Source organism: Salvelinus fontinalis, chromosome 7 (assembly GCF_029448725.1).
Source record: "Salvelinus fontinalis isolate EN_2023a chromosome 7, ASM2944872v1, whole genome shotgun sequence".
Lineage (NCBI taxonomy): Eukaryota > Metazoa > Chordata > Actinopteri > Salmoniformes > Salmonidae > Salvelinus > Salvelinus fontinalis.
The window spans coordinates 63,700,512-63,719,965 of record NC_074671.1 but is presented as its reverse complement, the minus strand read 5'-3'; the positions used below and the strand labels follow the sequence as shown (position 1 = coordinate 63,719,965).

The 19,454-nt window shown below is 48.7% G+C and overlaps 2 protein-coding genes across 4 annotated transcripts; one reads left to right on the top strand and one right to left on the bottom strand.

The window, feature by feature from the left end:
- The first annotated feature begins 155 nt into the window (after positions 1 to 155).
- LOC129860184 (transcription factor Dp-1-like) lies at positions 156 to 11,856 on the top strand. Of its 3 annotated transcripts, none has more exons than XM_055930564.1 (12): positions 156 to 270; positions 1,679 to 1,761; positions 3,353 to 3,419; positions 4,056 to 4,159; positions 4,960 to 5,081; positions 6,637 to 6,808; positions 7,010 to 7,156; positions 8,013 to 8,081; positions 8,228 to 8,379; positions 9,997 to 10,163; positions 10,280 to 10,358; positions 10,585 to 11,856. In XM_055930564.1, exons 1-12 carry the CDS (start codon positions 237 to 239, stop codon positions 10,709 to 10,711), a joined length of 1,323 nt encoding a protein of 440 aa, XP_055786539.1. In that variant the 5' UTR covers positions 156 to 236; the 3' UTR covers positions 10,712 to 11,856. The 3 variants fall into 3 exon arrangements, with proteins under 3 accessions (XP_055786539.1, XP_055786540.1, XP_055786541.1); XM_055930565.1 differs by having other exon boundaries at positions 178 to 319; XM_055930566.1 differs by lacking the exon at positions 156 to 270 and adding an exon at positions 375 to 995.
- A 122-nt stretch (positions 11,857 to 11,978) lies between these two features.
- LOC129860209 (potassium-transporting ATPase subunit beta-like) lies at positions 11,979 to 18,077 on the bottom strand. The gene is made up of 7 exons (XM_055930599.1): positions 17,582 to 18,077; positions 16,266 to 16,394; positions 15,700 to 15,813; positions 15,205 to 15,404; positions 14,996 to 15,058; positions 14,742 to 14,834; positions 11,979 to 12,998 (listed from the first exon to the last, which is right to left on the bottom strand). The coding sequence occupies exons 1-7, from the start codon at positions 17,691 to 17,693 to the stop codon at positions 12,840 to 12,842; spliced, it is 870 nt and encodes a 289-aa protein (XP_055786574.1). The 5' UTR covers positions 17,694 to 18,077; the 3' UTR covers positions 11,979 to 12,839.
- Positions 18,078 to 19,454: the final 1,377 nt, after the last annotated feature.

Here is a 19,454-nt window from a genome sequence, read left to right as displayed (position 1 = left end):
GCAGATGTCCTGTTTTGACAATGTTATATTTGAATATTGTCTGTCTCGTCCAATGAAATGTTTTGATATCGTTCTGTAGGTGCGGTCTATGCTTCCCGCGTGATGACGTTCACTTTGTGCGTGTCCAATAGTTTCTTTCACATTTCAGACACCGCCAAGCTCAGTTTGGAGTGCATAGTTTGTCGCACAACTCTGGAAGCTCAGCAGCCGGAGATCTCATACGGAGTTTGGGACAAATGCTAACAGCTGACTCGGAGTTAAATCAGAAAAGTGACTTTAATTCGTCCAACTAAATTGATTTATTGATGAAGTAGAAGAGGTAGTTACATTTGTACGCTGAGCAATTACGTTTATTTCGCTGAGTTTCAGTGGAGTAGAAGTAGTTTAACTAGCTAACGTCACTGTCCATCAAATGTATGACTGTTGCACCTTACGCTATTGAACAAATGCAGAGGCTATTCGAAGCTGTTTAGCTAAGCAAAATCGAAATAAGTTTGAATTGTGGCATGTCATTCAATCACATTTCTACCCATAGGTAAGGTAGTGAATTTAGCCTGCCAGGAGTACAAAATGTAAAATATATTCTCTTAATTTTTAGCTAGCTGGCTACAAAAATGGCTGACTCGGCTTCTAGCTAGCAGGTAGTTAACGTTCGCTAGTGAGTGCACTCTACCGTAAATAAAACATTATTGTCCACATTATCGTTACGTTAGTTACTAACTAATGAATGTCTAACCGAAAAGCGGTTTTGGCAAACTATTACCTTAACGTTAGCTGACTGGCTATTAATTCAAACAACTCCTATCGTTGCGATTAGCTAACGTTAGCTAATAAAAAGCTTGTGTCGATAGGCAGAACGAACTAGCATGTTGCGTGCTAACTTTAGGACAAACAACATGCTAGCTAGCCATCTGTCAAGCTTGCCAAGCAACCATCTTGACTGAAATTGCGACAAGTCATTCGTTCAATTACTTTCTGTCTTTGTAAAGATGCAGGTAACTAGCCAATTGAAAACCTTTGGTCTTGGACTCTGAAACGTTTGTGCTAACTTGCTAGTTTATGTTTGCTTCGCTAACGTTAGTTTTAGCTCGTTTCCTGTTTGGAGGTTAATTTCGATCTCATCTGGCTGCAGTAACTGGGAGTTGCGGATGAAGAATAACGAGTGAGAAAGGTCGTGGTAACTGGTTGATGGTTGTTAATACTCGTGTTTTAAACATGCACAATGGTGGTTCACCTAACTTTCTTGCTAAATATATCTAGCCCAAGCTGCAAAACATGTATGATTGCATGTTGAGTAATGCGTAGTCAGCTTCTGGATCCAAATAGCTGCTGTTGTGCTTCCTCTGTCCGGCTATGGGAACCTTCTGTCGTTCATTGTTGTATTTACGCGGGTAGGCCTATGTTCTGTTCTCAATGGCCCATAGTTGGCAATAACTGAGTGTGGAGACCGATTTATGTTGAAACCAACTTGTTTCCAAAGCTTCCATGCGGCCTAGTAGAGTGTTGTGGTTTGAATCCCCAGGGGATATAGCCAGCCTATTCCAACCTTGTAACATAAGTTAAACAATGTTTAGCCCATCTACAATAAATGTCCATTCTGCATTTCTTCTACAATCCTACAGTTTTATAACACTGAACTGGAGGCATCTTTTTCCCCCCTTTCCATATTTTGCTTTAGGGAAGCAATTGCTGAACATCCCAAAGAAACCTTCTAGAAGACTTCATCTCCCACACATAGGAGCTGATATCATGGCAATGGATGTGAGTTCTGGGCCAGTGTTGTACAGTGTGAAATTCTTTTACTGCGCCGGAGTAAAAGTGAGAAACCTGTCGTTCTGGGCCAGAGTTATAGTGTGCAACCTGTCGTTCTGGGCCAGAGTTATAGTGTGCAACCTGTCGTTCTGGGCCAGAGTTATAGTGTGCAACCTGTCGTTCTGGGCCAGAGTTATAGTGTGCAACCTGTCGTTCTGGGCCAGAGTTATAGTGTGCAACCTGTCGTTCTGGGCCAGAGTTATAGTGTGCAACCTGTCGTTCTGGGCCAGAGTTATAGTGTGCAACCTGTCGTTCTGGGCCAGAGTTATAGTGTGCAACCTGTCGTTCTGGGCCAGAGTTATAGTGTGCAACCTGTCGTTCTGGGCCAGAGTTATAGTGTGCAACCTGTCGTTCTGGGCCAGAGTTATAGTGTGCAACCTGTCGTTCTGGGCCAGAGTTATAGTGTGCAACCTGTCGTTCTGGGCCAGAGTTATAGTGTGCAACCTGTCGTTCTGGGCCAGAGTTATAGTGTGCAACCTGTCGTTCTGGGCCAGAGTTATAGTGTGCAACCTGTCGTTCTGGGCCAGAGTTATAGTGTGCAACCTGTCGTTCTGGGCCAGAGTTATAGTGTGCAACCTGTCGTTCTGGGCCAGAGTTATAGTGTGCAACCTGTCGTTCTGGGCCAGAGTTATAGTGTGCAACCTGTCGTTCTGGGCCAGAGTTATAGTGTGCAACCTGTCGTTCTGGGCCAGAGTTATAGTGTGCAACCTGTCGTTCTGGGCCAGAGTTATAGTGTGCAACCTGTCGTTCTGGGCCAGAGTTATAGTGTGCAACCTGTCGTTCTGGGCCAGAGTTATAGTGTGCAACCTGTCGTTCTGGGCCAGAGTTATAGTGTGCAACCTGTCGTTCTGGGCCAGAGTTATAGTGTGCAACCTGTCGTTCTGGGCCAGAGTTATAGTGTGCAACCCGTACAATTAGAATGAGAACTAATTCTGTAGTGGAACTTTTTTTCTCTCCGACCATCCAGATCCAGTTTTAGATCATTACTTCAGGGAAGAACGCAACTAGATTGATTAACGTCCCTTTGTGGTTTGAGTGGTACAGGCTAAGTTGCTTTGAAGACCTTATCAACTTCCTGATTTAGCAGTGGTGGATCTCACCACACCAAGTGGTGGTTGATACTTCCTGATTTAGTTGCTTGCTGATGTGCAATTATCATCTGACAAACAACTTTAAACATGACTTGACCATCTCCTTCCATTCATAGTAACTAGTGGTTTATGCTCCACAATTTGGGAAACACTGGACCAGTGTCCACCCACCTACACAGTTCAAGATGGTCGCGGAGGTCCTCAAACTCTACAGTGTACACAGATCGATGCTCAATTGTTCACTCAAAGGTTGCCATGGAAACGGAGCAACACACTCACAGTAAACACATTTAGTAATCCATTGACCTCAGTCCAGCAGCACCTCCTAGCTCCAGACTAGTATAAAGCTAACTGGTGAGAAGAAGAGAATCTAGAGAAGTTTGTAGCTCCTGGTGTTTCCATGGCGACAATGTGGTGGTGTGACCATAACAGAACATTGTGGTCTTTAGGCGGCTGTGATGGGTGCCAACGGAGAGATGAAGGTTTTCTACAACCAGAACCTCAGTCCCAGCAAAGGTAGGTAGCCACAGCACCCAGAGTTTCCCCTAGTTATTTGAATATAGGTGGACTGCACACTGGCAGGGAGGAGTAAGACTTGGACATGGGTGGCAGTACTAGAGATACGCTAGAAGCTTTATGATAATCAGCCGCTACTCCTGCAGGTTGGGAGTTGATGTTAGGCTGTGACTCTCGCCTAACTAACAGAGGAGGGCAGTGTTGCCCCCTATTGAGACGTTCTCTCTGTGGCCAATCACGTCGTAAGTGATTCCAGGGAGCTTGGGGTGGGTCTCAATTAGGGTTGTCGCGATACTTCTGTGGCAAGGAAACAAAACATGAAGCAGTTTTAATTTCTTGAGGAAACTGTCCTTATGTTAGAAACCAACAGCATTATGTTGTCACCTGGAGTCCCATTTATTTATTTAGTTAGCAAACTAGCACCCACAATTTTACATAAAGCATTTTTTTTTTTTTTTTTTTTTACAGCTATGGAGTTCAGTCTAATTCATGTTTAATTTTTTTCCCAATGGAGAATCTGGTGTGGTGATGCTGGTACCGTGACAACCTAATCTCAAGTAGTGCACTATATAGGGAATGGGGTGCCATTTGGGATGCACCCCTGGTGTTATAACAGTGTTGTTCCTGTCCCTCCAGGTGTCCTGTCCCTGGTGACAGTCCACCCACAGTCTCTCTCTGTGGGGAAACAACTGCTTCCCAAAACCCTGGGGCCCTCCAACGTCAACATCGCCCCGCACATGGTGAGACACAACACTACCACTAGTAACAGCCTCATTTCTAACAACCCCTGTCCTCTCCTCCTCCTCCTGTCTGAGGGCCCCTCTCCTCCTCCTCCTGTCTGAGGGCCCCACTCCTCCTCCTCCTGTCTGAGGGCCCCTCTCCTCCTCCTCCTGTCTGAGGGCCCCTCTCCTCCTCCTCCTGTCTGAGGGCCCCTCTCCTCCTCCTCCTGTCTGAGGGCCCCTCTCCTCCTCCTCCTGTCTGAGGGCCCCTCTCCTCCTCCTCCTGTCTGAGGGCCCCTCTCCTCCTCCTCCTGTCTGAGGGCCCCTCTCCTCCTCCTCCTGTCTGAGGGCCCCTCTCCTCCTCCTCCTGTCTGAGGGCCCCTCTCCTCCTCCTCTGCTACTACTGGGGAAGCACAGGGCTTCCCATGTCTCCGTGGCAATAAAGCCTTCATACTAACTTTGAACAAGGCAGGATGACATGTGTGTGACCTGTGTGTGTGACCTGTGTGCGTAAGCTGATCACAAACCCTTCAGTCAGCGGGATTATAATAAGAACTCATCAACATGATCATCCTATGAATGAGGCAAGCCCCGGAGCTCAGGGTTCAGCTAGAGATACATAGAAACCCTAGTTCTATAGAGAGATCTAGACCCCAGCCATGATACCTTGATCTGGCAGGTCTCCATAGCTTCTAGTAATGTGTAGATAGATGCTATATAGATCGCTCCTCGGTGATTTGAAAGAAACGCATACATTTACATTTATTTAATTTATTGCTATTTTAAATGTTATCTCTGCATTGTAACTGTTTCTGTCTCAGGTGATGGGTACTCCTCAGAGGCCCAGTGGGTCAGGCGGGTTAGTGATGGGCAGCCCTCACACACCCAGTACCCAGTACAGACCACAGAGCCATCCCCCTGATGCCTCTCCCTGGTCCACCGGGTAAGACACATACACAATTGTATACAAACACTCCTCATGCTGGTTATGGTCACCTGGTCGTTATGGGTCAGCTTTAGGTCAACTCTCAGCAAGAAGGCTGGCTGGCTTCTTGGGAAAGTTCTCTCTCTCGTTAAGGGATTGAGATGTCACTACATTAAAGTATTCACACCCCTGGACGTTTTCCAGGTTTTGTTGTTACAATTTGGGATTACATTTGGATGTAATTGTTGCTTTTTGTCAATGATCTATACAAAATACTCTGTAAAAGTGGAAAAATGATTTATACCATTTTTTGATTGAAAATAAAACCTATATCTTGATTAGATAATTATTCAACCAAGTCAATACATGTTAGAATCACCTTTTGGCAGAGGTTACAGCTGAGAGTCTTTCTGGGTAATAAGTCTGTAAAAGCTTTGCACACCTGGATTGTACAATATTTGCTCATTTGTTCTTTAAAAAAAATATTCAAGCTCCGTCAAGTTGGTGGTTGTTCACCGCTAGACAGCCATTTTCAAGTCTCGCTGTAGATTTTCAAGATTTAAGTCAACTGTTACTAGGCCACTCGGGAACGTTCAATGTCTTCTTGGTAAGGAACTCCACTGTAGATTTGGCCTTATGTTTTAGGTTATTGTCCTGCTGAAATGTGAATTTGTCTCCCAGTGTCTGTTGGAAAGCAGACTAGGTTTTCCTCTAGGATTTTGCCTGTGCTTATAGCTGTATTCTGTTTTATTTTTATCCTAAACTCCCTAGTCATTGCCGTCGACAAGCATACCCATAACACGATGCAGCCACCACCGTACTTGAAAATATGAAGGGAAAATCAGTGATGAGTTGAATTTTCCCCAAACATAACACTATGTATTCAGGACATTGGAAAATCTCCCTGGTCTTTGTGGTTGAATCTGTGTTTGAAATTCACTGCTCGACTGAAGGGACCTTACAGATAATTGTATGTGTGGGGTACAGAGATGAGGTAGTCATTGAAAAATGTTAAACACTATTATTGCTCACTTATGTGACTTGTTAAGCACATGTTTACTTCTAAACATACTTAGGCTTGACATAACAAAAGGATTGAATACTTATTGACTCAAGACATTTCAGCTTTTCATTTAAATAATTTGTTAACGTTTAAAAAAATATATATATAATTCCACTGACAGGATGGGGTAGTGTGTGTGTAGATCAGTGACACAGGGGGTGTGAATACTTTCTGAAGCACTTCTCTCTTCCTAGTCTCTATCTCTACAGCAGCCATACTCAACTAGCAGATAGTGGTCACTCCTGCTCAAACTGACTACTTCTCTCTCAAACTCCCGCTCTGTCGTCTTGTCTTATTCCTGCTCTGTCGTCTTGTCTTATTCCTGCTCTGTCGTCTTGTCTTATTCCTGCTCTGTCGTCTTGTCTTATTCCTGCTCTGTCGTCTTGTCTTATTCCTGCTCTGTCGTCTTGTCTTATTCCTGCTCTGGCGTCTTGTCTTATTCCTGCTCTGGCGTCTTGTCTTATTCCTGCTCTGGCGTCTTGTCTTATTCCTGCTGTGGTTGTGTTCCAGGAAGCGTGGTACTGGTAAGAAGGGGGATAAGAACGGGAAGGGGCTTAGGCATTTCTCCATGAAGGTGTGTGAGAAGGTGCAGAAGAAGGGAGTAACTACCTACAATGAGGTGGCTGACGAGCTCGTGGCAGAGTTCAGCGCCAACGACACCCTCCTCTCGCCCGGCGACTCGGTGAGACACACAGCCAATCAAAAACCATCAGACCAGGGTTTCATCCGTACAACAAATAGCCCAGTCCGAGTTCAAGATGCACAGATTCTGTACAGCCCTATGGGCCCTAGTCAGAAGTAGTGCACTATAAAGGGAATAGGGAGCCATTTGGGAAACGACAGCAGAGCCATTTGAGACACTGCCCCTCTCTCCCCTCCGCAGCATTCCTACGACCAGAAGAACATCCGACGCCGTGTGTACGATGCACTCAACGTGCTCATGGCCATGAACATCATCTCTAAAGAGAAGAAAGAGATCAGGTGGATCGGCCTGCCCACCAACTCAGCCCAGGAGTGTCAGAGCCTGGAGGTAAGAGATCAGGAGGGTTAGAGCCCGGGGGTAAGAGTTCAGGAGTGTCAGAGCCCGGGGGTAACAGATCAGGAGGGTCAGAGCCCGAAGGTAAGAGATCAGGAGGGTCAGAGCCCGAAGGTAAGAGATCAGGAGGGTCAGAGCCCGGAGGTAAGAGATCAGGAGGGTCAGAGCCCGGAGGTAAGAGATCAGGAGTGTCAGAGCCCGGGGGTAACCGATCAGGAGTGTCAGAGCCCGGGGGTAAGAGATCAGGAGGGTCAGAGCCCGGGGGTAAGAGATCAGGAGGGTCAGAGCCCGGAGGTAAGAGATCAGGAGGGTCAGAGCCCGGGGGTAACAGATCAGGAGGGTCAGAGCCCGGGGGTAACAGATCGGGAGGGTCAGAGCCCGGGGGTAACAGATCGGGAGGGTCAGAGCCCGGGGGTAACAGATCGGGAGGGTCAGAGCCCGGGGGTAACAGATCGGGAGGGTCAGAGCCCGGGGGTAAGAGATCGGGAGGGTCAGAGCCCGGGGGTAAGAGATCGGGAGGGTCAGAGCCCGGGGGTAAGAGATCGGGAGGGTCAGAGCCCGGGGGTAAGAGATCGGGAGGGTCAGAGCCCGGGGGTAAGAGATCGGGAGGGTCAGAGCCCGGGGGTAAGAGATCGGGAGGGTCAGAGCCCGGGGGTAAGAGATCGGGAGGGTCAGAGCCCGGGGGTAAGAGATCGGGAGGGTCAGAGCCCGGGGGTAAGAGATCGGGAGGGTCAGAGCCCGGGGGTAAGAGATCGGGAGGGTCAGAGCCCGGGGGTAAGAGATCGGGAGGGTCAGAGCCCGGGGGTAAGAGACAGACACCTGTAGCCTGATGTATTCCTGTCGTCGTCAGGTGGAGAGACAGAGACGACTAGAGAGGATCAAACAGAAACAGTCTCAGCTTCAGGAACTCATTCTACAGGTAAACATGCCCCTCCACTGTGAAAACATACACACCTATTAAAAGACGCTCACCCTGTCTTGCTGGTGGCTTCAACGTTGCCTGAATGTCATCTCAACGACGTTGACTGAGCGGTATCACAACGTTGTGTGAATGTCCCGGTGCAGCAAATAGCGTTCAAGCGCCTGGTGCAGCGTAATCGTGCAGCGGAGCAGCAAGCGGGCAGGGCTCCACCCCCAAACTCTGTCATCAACCTGCCCTTCATCATCATCAACACCTCCAAGAGGACCGTCATCGACTGCAGCATCTCCAACGACAAGTAAGAGACCAGAGACTCTGGAATACACACACAATTACACTAGTCCTGTTTCACTCCTGTGTATTATATTCATGTGCGAAATATTTTTCTTGAATGTCCCAACCTCCTTTGAGACACCTTGGTGTGTGCAGCATGGGAGTGATTTCAAATTCAACACCAAACCTCATCTAATCATACCTGCCTCCGCTCCCCCTCTCCTGCCTCCGCTCCCCCTCTCCTGCCTCCGCTCCCCCTCTCCTGCCTCCGCTCCCCCTCTCCTGCCTCCGCTCCCCCTCTCCTGCCTCCGCTCCCCCTCTCCTGCCTCCGCCCCCCCCTCTCCTGCCTCCGCCCCCCCCTCTCCTGCCTCCGCCCCCCCTCTCCTGCCTCCGCCCCCCCTCTCCTGCCTCCGCCCCCCCTCTCCTGCCTCCGCCCCCCCTCTCCTGCCTCCGCCCCCCCTCTCCTGCCTCCGCCCCCCCTCTCCTGCCTCCGACCCCCCCCTCTCCTGCCTCCGACCCCCCCTCTCCTGCCTCCGACCCCCCCTCTCCTGCCTCCGACCCCCCCTCTCCTGCCTCCGACCCCCCCTCTCCTGCCTCCGACCCCCCCTCTCCTGCCTCCGACCCCCCCTCTCCTGCCTCCGCCCCCCTCTCCTGCCTCCGCCCCCCTCTCCTGCCTCCGCCCCCCTCTCCTGCCTCCGCCCCCCTCTCCTGCCTCCGCCCCCCCTCTCCTGCCTCCGCCCCCCTCTCCTGCCTCCGCCCCCCCTCTCCTGCCTCTGCCCCCCCCTCGCCTCCTCTCCTGCCTCTGCCCCCCCCTCGCCTCCTCTCCTGCCTCTGCCCCCCCCTCGCCTCCTCTCCTGCCTCTGCCCCCCCCCCTCGCCTCCTCTCCTGCCTCCGCCCTCCTCTCCTGCCTCTGCGCCCCCCTCTCCTGCCCCTCTCCTGCCTCTGCCCTCCTCTCCTGCCTCCGCCCCCCCTCTCCGCCCCGCCTCCTCTCCTGCCTCTGCCCCCCCCTCGCCTCCTCTCCTGCCTCTGCCCCCCCCCTCGCCTCCTCTCCTGCCTCTGCCCCCCCCTCGCCTCCTCTCCTGCCTCTGCCCCCCCCTCGCCTCCTCTCCTGCCTCTGCCCCCCCCCCCCCCCCCTCTCCTGCCTCCGCCCCCCTCTCCTGCCTCCGCCCCCCCTCTCCTGCCTCTGCCCCCCCCTCGCCTCCTCTCCTGCCTCTGCCCCCCCCTCGCCTCCTCTCCTGCCTCTGCCCCCCCCTCGCCTCCTCTCCTGCCTCTGCCCCCCCCTCGCCTCCTCTCCTGCCTCTGCCCCCCCCTCGCCTCCTCTCCTGCCTCTGCCCCCCCCCTCGCCTCCTCTCCTGCCTCCGCCCTCCTCTCCTGCCTCTGCGCCCCCCTCTCCTGCCCCTCTCCTGCCTCTGCCCTCCTCTCCTGCCTCCGCCCCCCCTCTCCGCCCCGCCTCCTCTCCTGCCTCTGCCCCCCCCTCGCCTCCTCTCCTGCCTCTGCCCCCCCCCTCGCCTCCTCTCCTGCCTCTGCCCCCCCCTCGCCTCCTCTCCTGCCTCTGCCCCCCCCTCGCCTCCTCTCCTGCCTCTGCCCCCCCCTCGCCTCCTCTCCTGCCTCTGCCCTCCTCTCCTGCCTCCGCCCCCTACAGGTTTGAGTACCTGTTCAACTTTGACAACATGTTTGAGATCCATGATGACATTGAGGTATTGAAGAGAATGGGGCTGGCCTGTGGTCTGGAGGTGGGCCACTGTTCACCAGAGGACCTGAAGGAAGCCCGCACCCTGGTGCCCAGAGCCCTGGAGCCCTATGTTACAGGTCAGTATGGCTGGCTCCCACAGGCCACCTTATTCAGCCTGATATACTTGGGCTGAGAGTGTGTAAAGGAGGCTGTAGAAATGGTGTCTTTTTTATTAGAATTTTTCCCCCTCCAGAAATGGCCACGGGTCCAATAAGCAACGTCTACATCACAGGAGCCTCATCTACAAACGGAGGAGGACGCCGTCACACAAGGTGAGTCTCTTCTATAGAGATGTACTTCACAGCCCATTTACCTATCTGGAGGGTGGAAGCCCTCAGGGGCGCTTCCCATACTAAAACAGGCTTTGTTTCAAGTGTGCCCTCTATCCAACTCTATGATCTCTTCTCTCTTTTGGAGCTCTTTTTTTTAATGGACAGGAAGTGATGTAACAGGAAGGTCTTAACTAATTCCATCTTCTGTTTCCTGCTGTTTATTCAGTAGTGCCGATGGCACAGTGGCGTCCATTTCCAACGACTCACACTACAGCGGCTCGCAAGGCCACACTCCCGTGTCCTACATGGCAGATGAGGAAGAGGATGACGAAGACTACGACGACAATGATTAAATCAGTCATTTCTCACTCAACCAACTCTAACAGCCCAGTCTGATGACTAACCAGCTGTGTTCCAAATGGCTTCCTATTCCCAATATACTGAACTACTTTTGACCACGGCCATATTGGCACAGAGGTAGTGCACTGTATAGGGAATAGTGCCATTTGGAATGCATGCAGCCCATGTCCCATGAACAAGTCTCTCCCTTCCTCCAGCTCCATCTCAGGCCTTCCCTCCACCCCACCAAGCTATCTACGAGGAGGCCCCTGCTTCTCCTTCCTCAGCTGCCCTCAGAATGCACAGAGCTCACCAATGCAATTGCCTTCTGGGAAACGTAGTCTTTGCTGCCACGGACACTGTGACTGTATAATGCCTTTTGTGGGAATTAATTTATTTTCTTCTCCTTCTGAAGCTGTGATTACTATGAGTGTAAGCTCCACAATGTGCTCCTCTTTAGCCCGCCTCCCCGTTACAGGTAGTGGGAGCTTTCTCATGCCAAACTAGTTTTGTTCTTGAGTGAACTGATACACGGCCAGAGAAAGATTCCCTCCAGAAACCTGAGATCTGCCTTGTGTGTATTACAGTATTTAACATTATGAACAGTAGTGGTGTCAGTCATTGACATGACAGTGAAATTACTTCCTATACAGCTCCTAGGGGAGAGAGTGTGTGTGTGTGTTTTGTACTTTACTTATTTGTAGTAATATTTTCTTATTTTGTGTGTGTGTGTGACTTCCTTCTGGCAGCTATTTTCAAGATTGGTCAGAATGTGTGTTTTTGGATGTTCACTTGGCCCAGTGTGTCACTGTGTATACCTACAGACCGTAGAGGACAGATGTCCATGTGTGTGACGGTAGAGGACACAAGGCCACCCATCCCCTCTCAAAGCAAGGTGACCATGTTCAGAATCTCAGAAACGGAGTCAAGAGAACGTTGTTCGTTTTGTCTCGAGGCAGCCCAAAACGTACCAAAATGTTTCTAAATATCTCAATGCTCTACCTAATGAACGACACCCAGAGTGAAGTAGCTGCGTATTATCAATGAACTGAACTTTGGGGAGGATGGAGCCATTCATAGGGTTGAAACAAGCTCAAGACTTCAGGATTGTGTCAAAAGCCAAAATAGGGGAGTCCACTACGATGACCCCCCCCCCCCCCCCCCCAAGGAACTTTTGTAAAACTGAACAAAATATGTCGACTCTGCAAAACCGTACCTTTATTTCTTTCTGTTATCTAATGAGTTTGGAAATTATAGAGAATAAATATAGAGGGTGTTTCAACTTATTGTCTTTATGGATTTTAATGTTTCATTATGATACAATGCATAGCTAATGTCTTGGTTGTACAAGCAGCAGCATTAACCATACGTTACATACCCGTCCTAGAAGCTGTGTAAAAGAGAGTGGTAAAATGAAGCAAAACATCTGTTTTAGACAGAGATGGTTGAATTTCCAGATTAAATCTGGAGGTGAGAGAACAACATCTGTTCAGGTGAGGTGCCTGTCAGAGTAGGACACTAGGAATAAGACCGAGAGAACCGCACCCTCTAGGACAGGGGTGTCAAACTCATTCCACGGAGGGCCTAGTGTCTGCAGGTTTTTGGTTTTTCCTTTCAATAAAGCCCTAGACAACCAGGTGTGGGGAGTTCCTAACTAATTAGTGATGTTAATTCATCAATCAAGTATGAGGGAGGAGCGAAAACCCGCAGACACTCGGCCCCCCGTGGAATGAGTTTGACGCCTGTGCTCTAGGACCTCAAATGCAATAACTGAATTACCATCATACCCTGATGAAAACAGCTAGTCTGTCCAACCGCTGGTTATTGCGTATGAGCTAATGTGCGACTCTCCTTTTTCATGGGTTTCCAGATTGCCTCGGTTTGGGATCATAGACTTGGATAGATGGCTCAAACTGGGTGGGAATTTCTATGGGTTAAGGAAATACTTGTTCAAGAAATTGTGAAGATATCAATTGATATCTTCCCACAGACTACTTTAAAATGGAGAAAGCCCTCAACTGCACTTCACATTCTGTCACAAAAGTCATAATTACAAAGATGATGGAACACTATCCAACTCTATGGCTCTGACCAGGGTTAGGACCGAGATGGTTGGATTGTTGGCTTGTCTAGTAAAATATATTATTTCAGAGCCTGGAGCAGGAAGACCACCTTCCCCTGGTATGGTTCGTATGAGTCTTGATAGGCGATGTTGTGGGCCACCACACGACACTGGATCTTAGCCTCCCTCTCTTTGACCAGGTGGAACTTCACAGCCACTAGAGGGTTAACGTAGGTGGGCTGTGTGGAGGGAGACCAAGAGAAGGTTCATGGTTAATACCAATCATGTTTAGACATAGAGTTGGATAGAGGGACCAACTGCCACAATGCTTGTTTTTAATAACTATAGCAAAGATGTGCTCTCTGTCAAACTCTGATAAAGTGTCTTCGGAAAGTATTCAGACCCCTTGACTTTTTCAAGTTTTATTCTAAAATGTATTTTTTTTAAACTATCCTCATCAATCTACATACAATACCTCATAATGAAAAGCGAAAACATGTTTTTAGACATTTCTGCAAATTGTATTAAAAATAAAAAACACCTTATTTACATAATATATTACATACATTACATATTCATACCCTTTGCTATGAGAAGCTAAATTGAGCTCTGGTGTGTCCTGTTTCCATTGATCATCCTTGAGATGTTTCTACAACTTGATTGGAGTCCACCTGTGGTAAATTTAATTGATTGGACATGATTTGGAAAGGCACACACCTGTGTCTATAAGGTCCCACAGTTGACTGCACGTCAGAGCAAAAACCAAGCCCTGAGGTCGAAGGAATTGTCCGTAGAGCTCCGAGACAGGATTGTGTCAAGGCACAGATCTGGGGGAAGGGTACCAAAAAATGTCTACATTTATGGTAGAGTGGCCAGACACAAGCCACTTCTCAGTAAAAGGAACATGACAGCCCGCTTGGAGTTTGCTAAAAGGCACCTTAAGGACTCAGACCAAGATTCTCTGGTCTGAAGAAACCAAGATTTAACTCTTTGCCCGGAATGCCAAGCGTCCTGTCTGGAGGAAACCTGGCACCATCCCTACAGTAAAGCATGGTGGTGGCAGCATCATGCTGTGGGGAGGTTTTTCAGCGGCAGGGACTGAGAGTCAGGATCGAGGCAAAGATAAACAAAGCGAAGTACAGAGAGATCCTTGATGAAAACCTGCTCCAGATCGCTCACGGCCTCAGACTGGGCGGAAGGTTCACCTTCCAACAGGACAACAACTCTAAGCACACAGCCAAGACAATGCAGGAGTGGTTTCGGGACAAGTCTCTGAATGTCCTTGAGTGGCCCAGCCAGAGCCCAGACTTGAACCCGGCCTAACATCTCTGGAGAGACCTGAAAATAGCTGTGCAGCAACACTCCCCATCCAACCTGACAGATCTTAAGAGGATCTGCAGAGAAGAATGGGAGAAACTCCCCAAATACAGGTGTGCCAAGCTTGTGGCGTCATACCCAAGAAGACCCGAGGCTGTAATCGCTTCCAAAGGTGCTTCAACAAAGTACTGAGTAAAGGGTCTGAAATGTTTATTTAAATGTGATTTTTCCAGGTTGCAACATTTTTTAAACTGTTTTTGCTTTGTCATTACGGGCTGTAACGTAACAAAATGTGGAAAAAGTCAAGTGATCTGAATACTTTCTGAATGAACTGTATGTACATTGCTGTAAATCAATAGAGTGGGTTCATGCAGGGGTGTATCCATTAGTCTGACTTTTTTTGCGAACGGAAACCTTTTCCCCCAAATGGGAAGTGTTTAGCCTCGTGAAAATTACAGTTTGCATTGGACAAATTCAGGTATATCCTTCCCCGGCTTGTTCCTTTTTGCTCTGTTTGCTTACGTTAGATTCCTAGATTAAATGGTGAATGGATTACAATGCAAAATGTTTTGCAATGGAATTCGACAAATGAGGTGAAAGTGAACCGTGCATTGAGTTTCACATAATAACATTAGTTCCATAGAAGACAGCGTTGTCGTGGTTACCTGAGCCAGCTTGCCGTAGTATGGGAAGTAGGATAGATCGAAGGTTCCGTTGGTGGGGAAGTACTCGATCATGTCTATGTTATCATGGCCACTCTGCGCACACACACCAACCATCCATTAAATACTGTTGACAGACTAGATTTAACCTTCTGAGAAACTGTCTTCCTGGGCAGCCATGTTGAGCAGAACCACAGATTTATTTCTATAGAAATATATGGCTTTGGTGTTGAGTAGCCATCTTGGTTTATACTCACCAGTATAGTGCAGTTCAGATGAGGAGCCATGCCAGTCCCGTTGTTGGGCAGGAAGTTGATGATCTGGTTTAGAAACATCATGCATGTCAGTGCAATTTCCTAATGTGTTATAAATGTATTATAATGTGTTATAACATCCCTACTTGTAAATGCCATGTACATAACATAAGGTAATGTAATATTTCCAGCTGGTTTGTGACTGAACGCACCCTGTTCATCTTGATGATGACGCAGGGTGTGGTACCGTTGTAGCCGAACGTGGGGTCGTCCAGGCCGGAGCAGCGTCCCAGCATGCTCTGGGTGAAGCGGCAGGAGTACTTGGTATGGTGTGGAGCCTCAAATTTCTCCTGTTTGAAGTACTCTCCCCGGGTGCAGTTACAGTTAGACTGTTGAGCCGTGTCATTGTAGGCTGAGAGAGAGGAGTCAGACAGAGGTAGAGGGGAGAGAGAGACCGAGAGAGGGAGAAAAATACAGAGGGAGGGAGGAAGAGAGACAGAGGGCGAGGGAGAGAGAAAAATAGAGAGGGCGAGAGAGGGAAAAAAGGAGGAATTTAATGATTTGTGATGCCGGGGGGTCAAAGCATTTGACTAGCAACTGTAGTAGGTTGGTTTGAGATAATTGACTGATCAAGTCTGAAATGGGATGGAACCCTCAGCTCTGGACAACAGGAGTCCACTACATAGGGTGCCTTCTTGGACACTGACGTTTGAGGAAGTTGCTGAGGTAGTTGGACATCTTCATCTGGCTGGCTTTATCAGACATGTTGTAGCTGAGTACTACATCCTCCTCAATGTATGTAGGTGGCCAGACCATCACCCCTACACACACACACACACACACACACACACACAACGCAGAAGTTAGCCGACACCATCCCAGATATGGTCACAGACTGTATAAACTACAGAGATAGGGGGAGGGGGGTGAGAGAGAGAGTGTGAGAGGGGGAGGAGAGGGGGTTAGACAGAGCAGGGGGGGCAGAAAGAGAAGGAGAGAGAGAGAGAGGGGGGTAGACAGAGAGCAGGGAGGGCCAGAAGGAGATGGGGAGGGGAGGGTGAAGGACGCAAGGGACAATATGTACTTCTTTACAGGAGCAGTATATTAGTAAACAGTAAATAGTGAAGGGACATTTTTACAAATGGGCTGAATCTATGGGCCCTGGTCTAAAGTAGTGCACTATATAGGGAATAGGGTCCTGGTCAAAAGTAGTGCACTATATAGGGAATAGTAGGGTGCAATTTGGGACACAGATTTCCATCTCAGTTGTTACCTGGTGATGTTAAGCGGTCCTGATAGTCTGGAGTGTAGGGGTCCAGCGTGTACATCAGAGTCCAGATGGCCAGAGAGAACAGGCCAGTCATTATCACATAGAACGCTACATAGTACAGACTGATGTACACTACAGAAGAGAGGAGAGAGAAATAGTGAGGGACAGAGAGAGAGGGGGGGGGGGGGGGTGAGAGAGAAAGACAGAGGGACAGAGAGAGAGACAGTGAGTGAGAGAGAGAGAGAGGGACAGATACAGAGATAGAGAGGGAGAGAGAGACAGAGAAAGAGAGATACAGAGATAGAGAGACAGAGGGAGACAGAGAAAGAGAGACAGAGAAAGAGGGACAGAGACAGAGAGACAGAGAAAGAGAGAGAAAGAGAGACAGAGGGACAGAGAGAGATAGAGAGACAGAGAGAGACAGAGAGGGAGACAGAGAGGGAGACAGAGGGACAAAGAGAGAGAGTCAGTCTGTTCCTGCTTTAGCCAACTTCTCTTGCCTGGCTACATTCAACAACGATGATGACAGGGCTTGGTTGGTAAGGAGTCTGCCATCTCTTGGCCTGTCTGTGGTCTGACTGTAGTTAGTAAACCTGTATTTCCCATTGAATGTCCAATGTGTCTTTATGACTGACTGTAGCCTATTGGCCAAGGTGCCCTCTATGGGTGAGAGCTGTGGTTTATCAAAATGTGAGATCGTCCAGAGGTCAGAGGGAGAAGTCTCCCCTCACAAACCAACCAGCTTATCAGTCAAACTGCTCTCTCTTCAATCTAATGTCCACACACTGAAATAACACTACACACACTGAAATAACACTACACACACTGAAATAACACTACACACACTGAAATAACACTGCACACACTGAAATAACACTACACACACTGAAATAACACTACACACACTGAAATAACACTGCACACACTGAAATAACACTACACACACTGAAATAACACTACACACACTGAAATAACACTGCACACACTGAAATAACACTACACACACTGAAATAACACTACACACACTGAAATAACACTACACACACTGAAATAACACTACACACACTGAAATAACACTACACACACTGAACTAACACTACACACACTGATATCCAATGGACACAGCAAAGTCAGGTGTGAGTTCTGTACACTCGGGTCACTTTAATCTCATGGAGCCAGTCTAGATGATTGTTTCAATGGAGTCTGAATATTACACAATACTCCAACAAACCACCAACCGCTTCTTTAGCAACTCAGACAAACAGACACACACACACATACCACACAATCCCACACCTTTCCCACTCTGCAGTACATACCCCATTTCTCAGGTGTTCTTCCGAACAGGGCCCCAGTGTCTGAGTTCCACACGAAGCGACCGAAGTCCTCACACCGCTGGCCACACGTCCTCTTCTCTTTCAGGGTTGCCATGTTGGTGGGCTAGGATCCAGCTACACCAGGAGAGACCAGTGGGAGATGTGGAGAAATGCTGTACAGGGAGGAGGGATACCTCTTCACAATCTGGCAACCTGGCTTCACTCCTCACCTGGTTGTGGTGTATGAGAGAAACCTACTGTAGGACTTGTCTTCTTTTATTTCCTCCGTCTCTCCTTGGTTCCTTTGCTTTTTGGGATGTTTCTGTGCCGCTTTGTCTCTGTCCTTGAGTGCCTGTTTCTTTCAGCCTGTATTCTAATACTCTACTACTGTTGTCTTCCTAGTTGTGCTACTGTACAGCTGGTCTCCAAGCTCTCCGTCTCTGTGGTGTGACCTACACTATGTGACTGCGTACCCTTGGACTAGACTTTTATATGTGGTGATAAGGGCAGCCTCCGGGTGTAGGGATAGACGGGGACGGGGCAGGGCCAACCCTGCTGTGAGCTAGACCTCACCCAACATCCCCTGTGTTCGCTGCGCAAACAGAACCCAAGAAGGCTGTGTGACCTTGGTGTGATACTCTACTGCTCTGTAACTACATGACATGTCCAGGGCCTTGGTGTGATACTCTACTGCTCTGTAACTACATGACATGTCCAGGGCCTTGGTGTGATACTCTACTGCTCTGTAACTACATGACATGTCCAGGGCCTTGGTGTGATACTCTACTGCTCTGTAACTACATGACATGTCCAGGGCCTTGGTGTGATACTCTACTGCTCTGTAACTACATGACATGTCCAGGGAGCTGCCATGGAATTATGGGATGTCTTCTTAAATCATGATTATGCTGCTTTTGTTTTTGAAAGCACAAAAACCACACTTTAGTCAACTGCTTTGTGAAATGGTGACATGAACACATTGTCAGAAACCACTGGGAACATTTTCAACTGTGAAAATGTTCTATATTAATTCTCTACCACTCCATAGACCTGGATCACCTACCATTCCATAGACCTGGTTCACCTACCATTCCATAGACCTGGTTCACCTACCATTCCATAGACCTGGATCACCTACCATTCCATAGACCTGGATCACCTACCATTCCATAGACCTGGATCACCTACCATTCCATAGACCTGGATCACCTACCCTTCCATAGACCTGGACCACCTATCATTCCATAGACCTGGATCACCTACCATTCCATAGACCTGGATCACCTATCATTCCATAGACCTGGATCACCTACCATTCCATAGACCTGGATCACCTACCATTCCATAGACCTGGATCACCTACCATTCCATAGACCTGGATCACCTACCATACCATAGACCTGGATCACCTACCATACCATAGACCTGGATCACCTACCATTCCATAGACTTGGATCACCTACCATTCCATAGACCTGGATCACCTACCATTCCATAGACCTGGATCACCTACCATACCATAGACCTGGATCACCTACCATTCCATAGACCTGGATCACCTACCATACCATAGACCTGGATCACCTACCATTCCATAGACCTGGATCACCTACCATTCCATAGACCTGGATCACCTACCATACCATAGACCTGGATCACCTACCATACCATAGACCTGGATCACCTATCATTCCATAGACCTGGATCACCTACCATTCCATAGACCTGGATCACCTACCATTCCATAGACCTGGATCACCTACCATTTCATAGACCTGGATCACCTACCATTCCATAGACCTGGATCACCTACCATTCCATAGACCTGGATCACCTACCCTTCCATAGACCTGGACCACCTATCATTCCATAGACC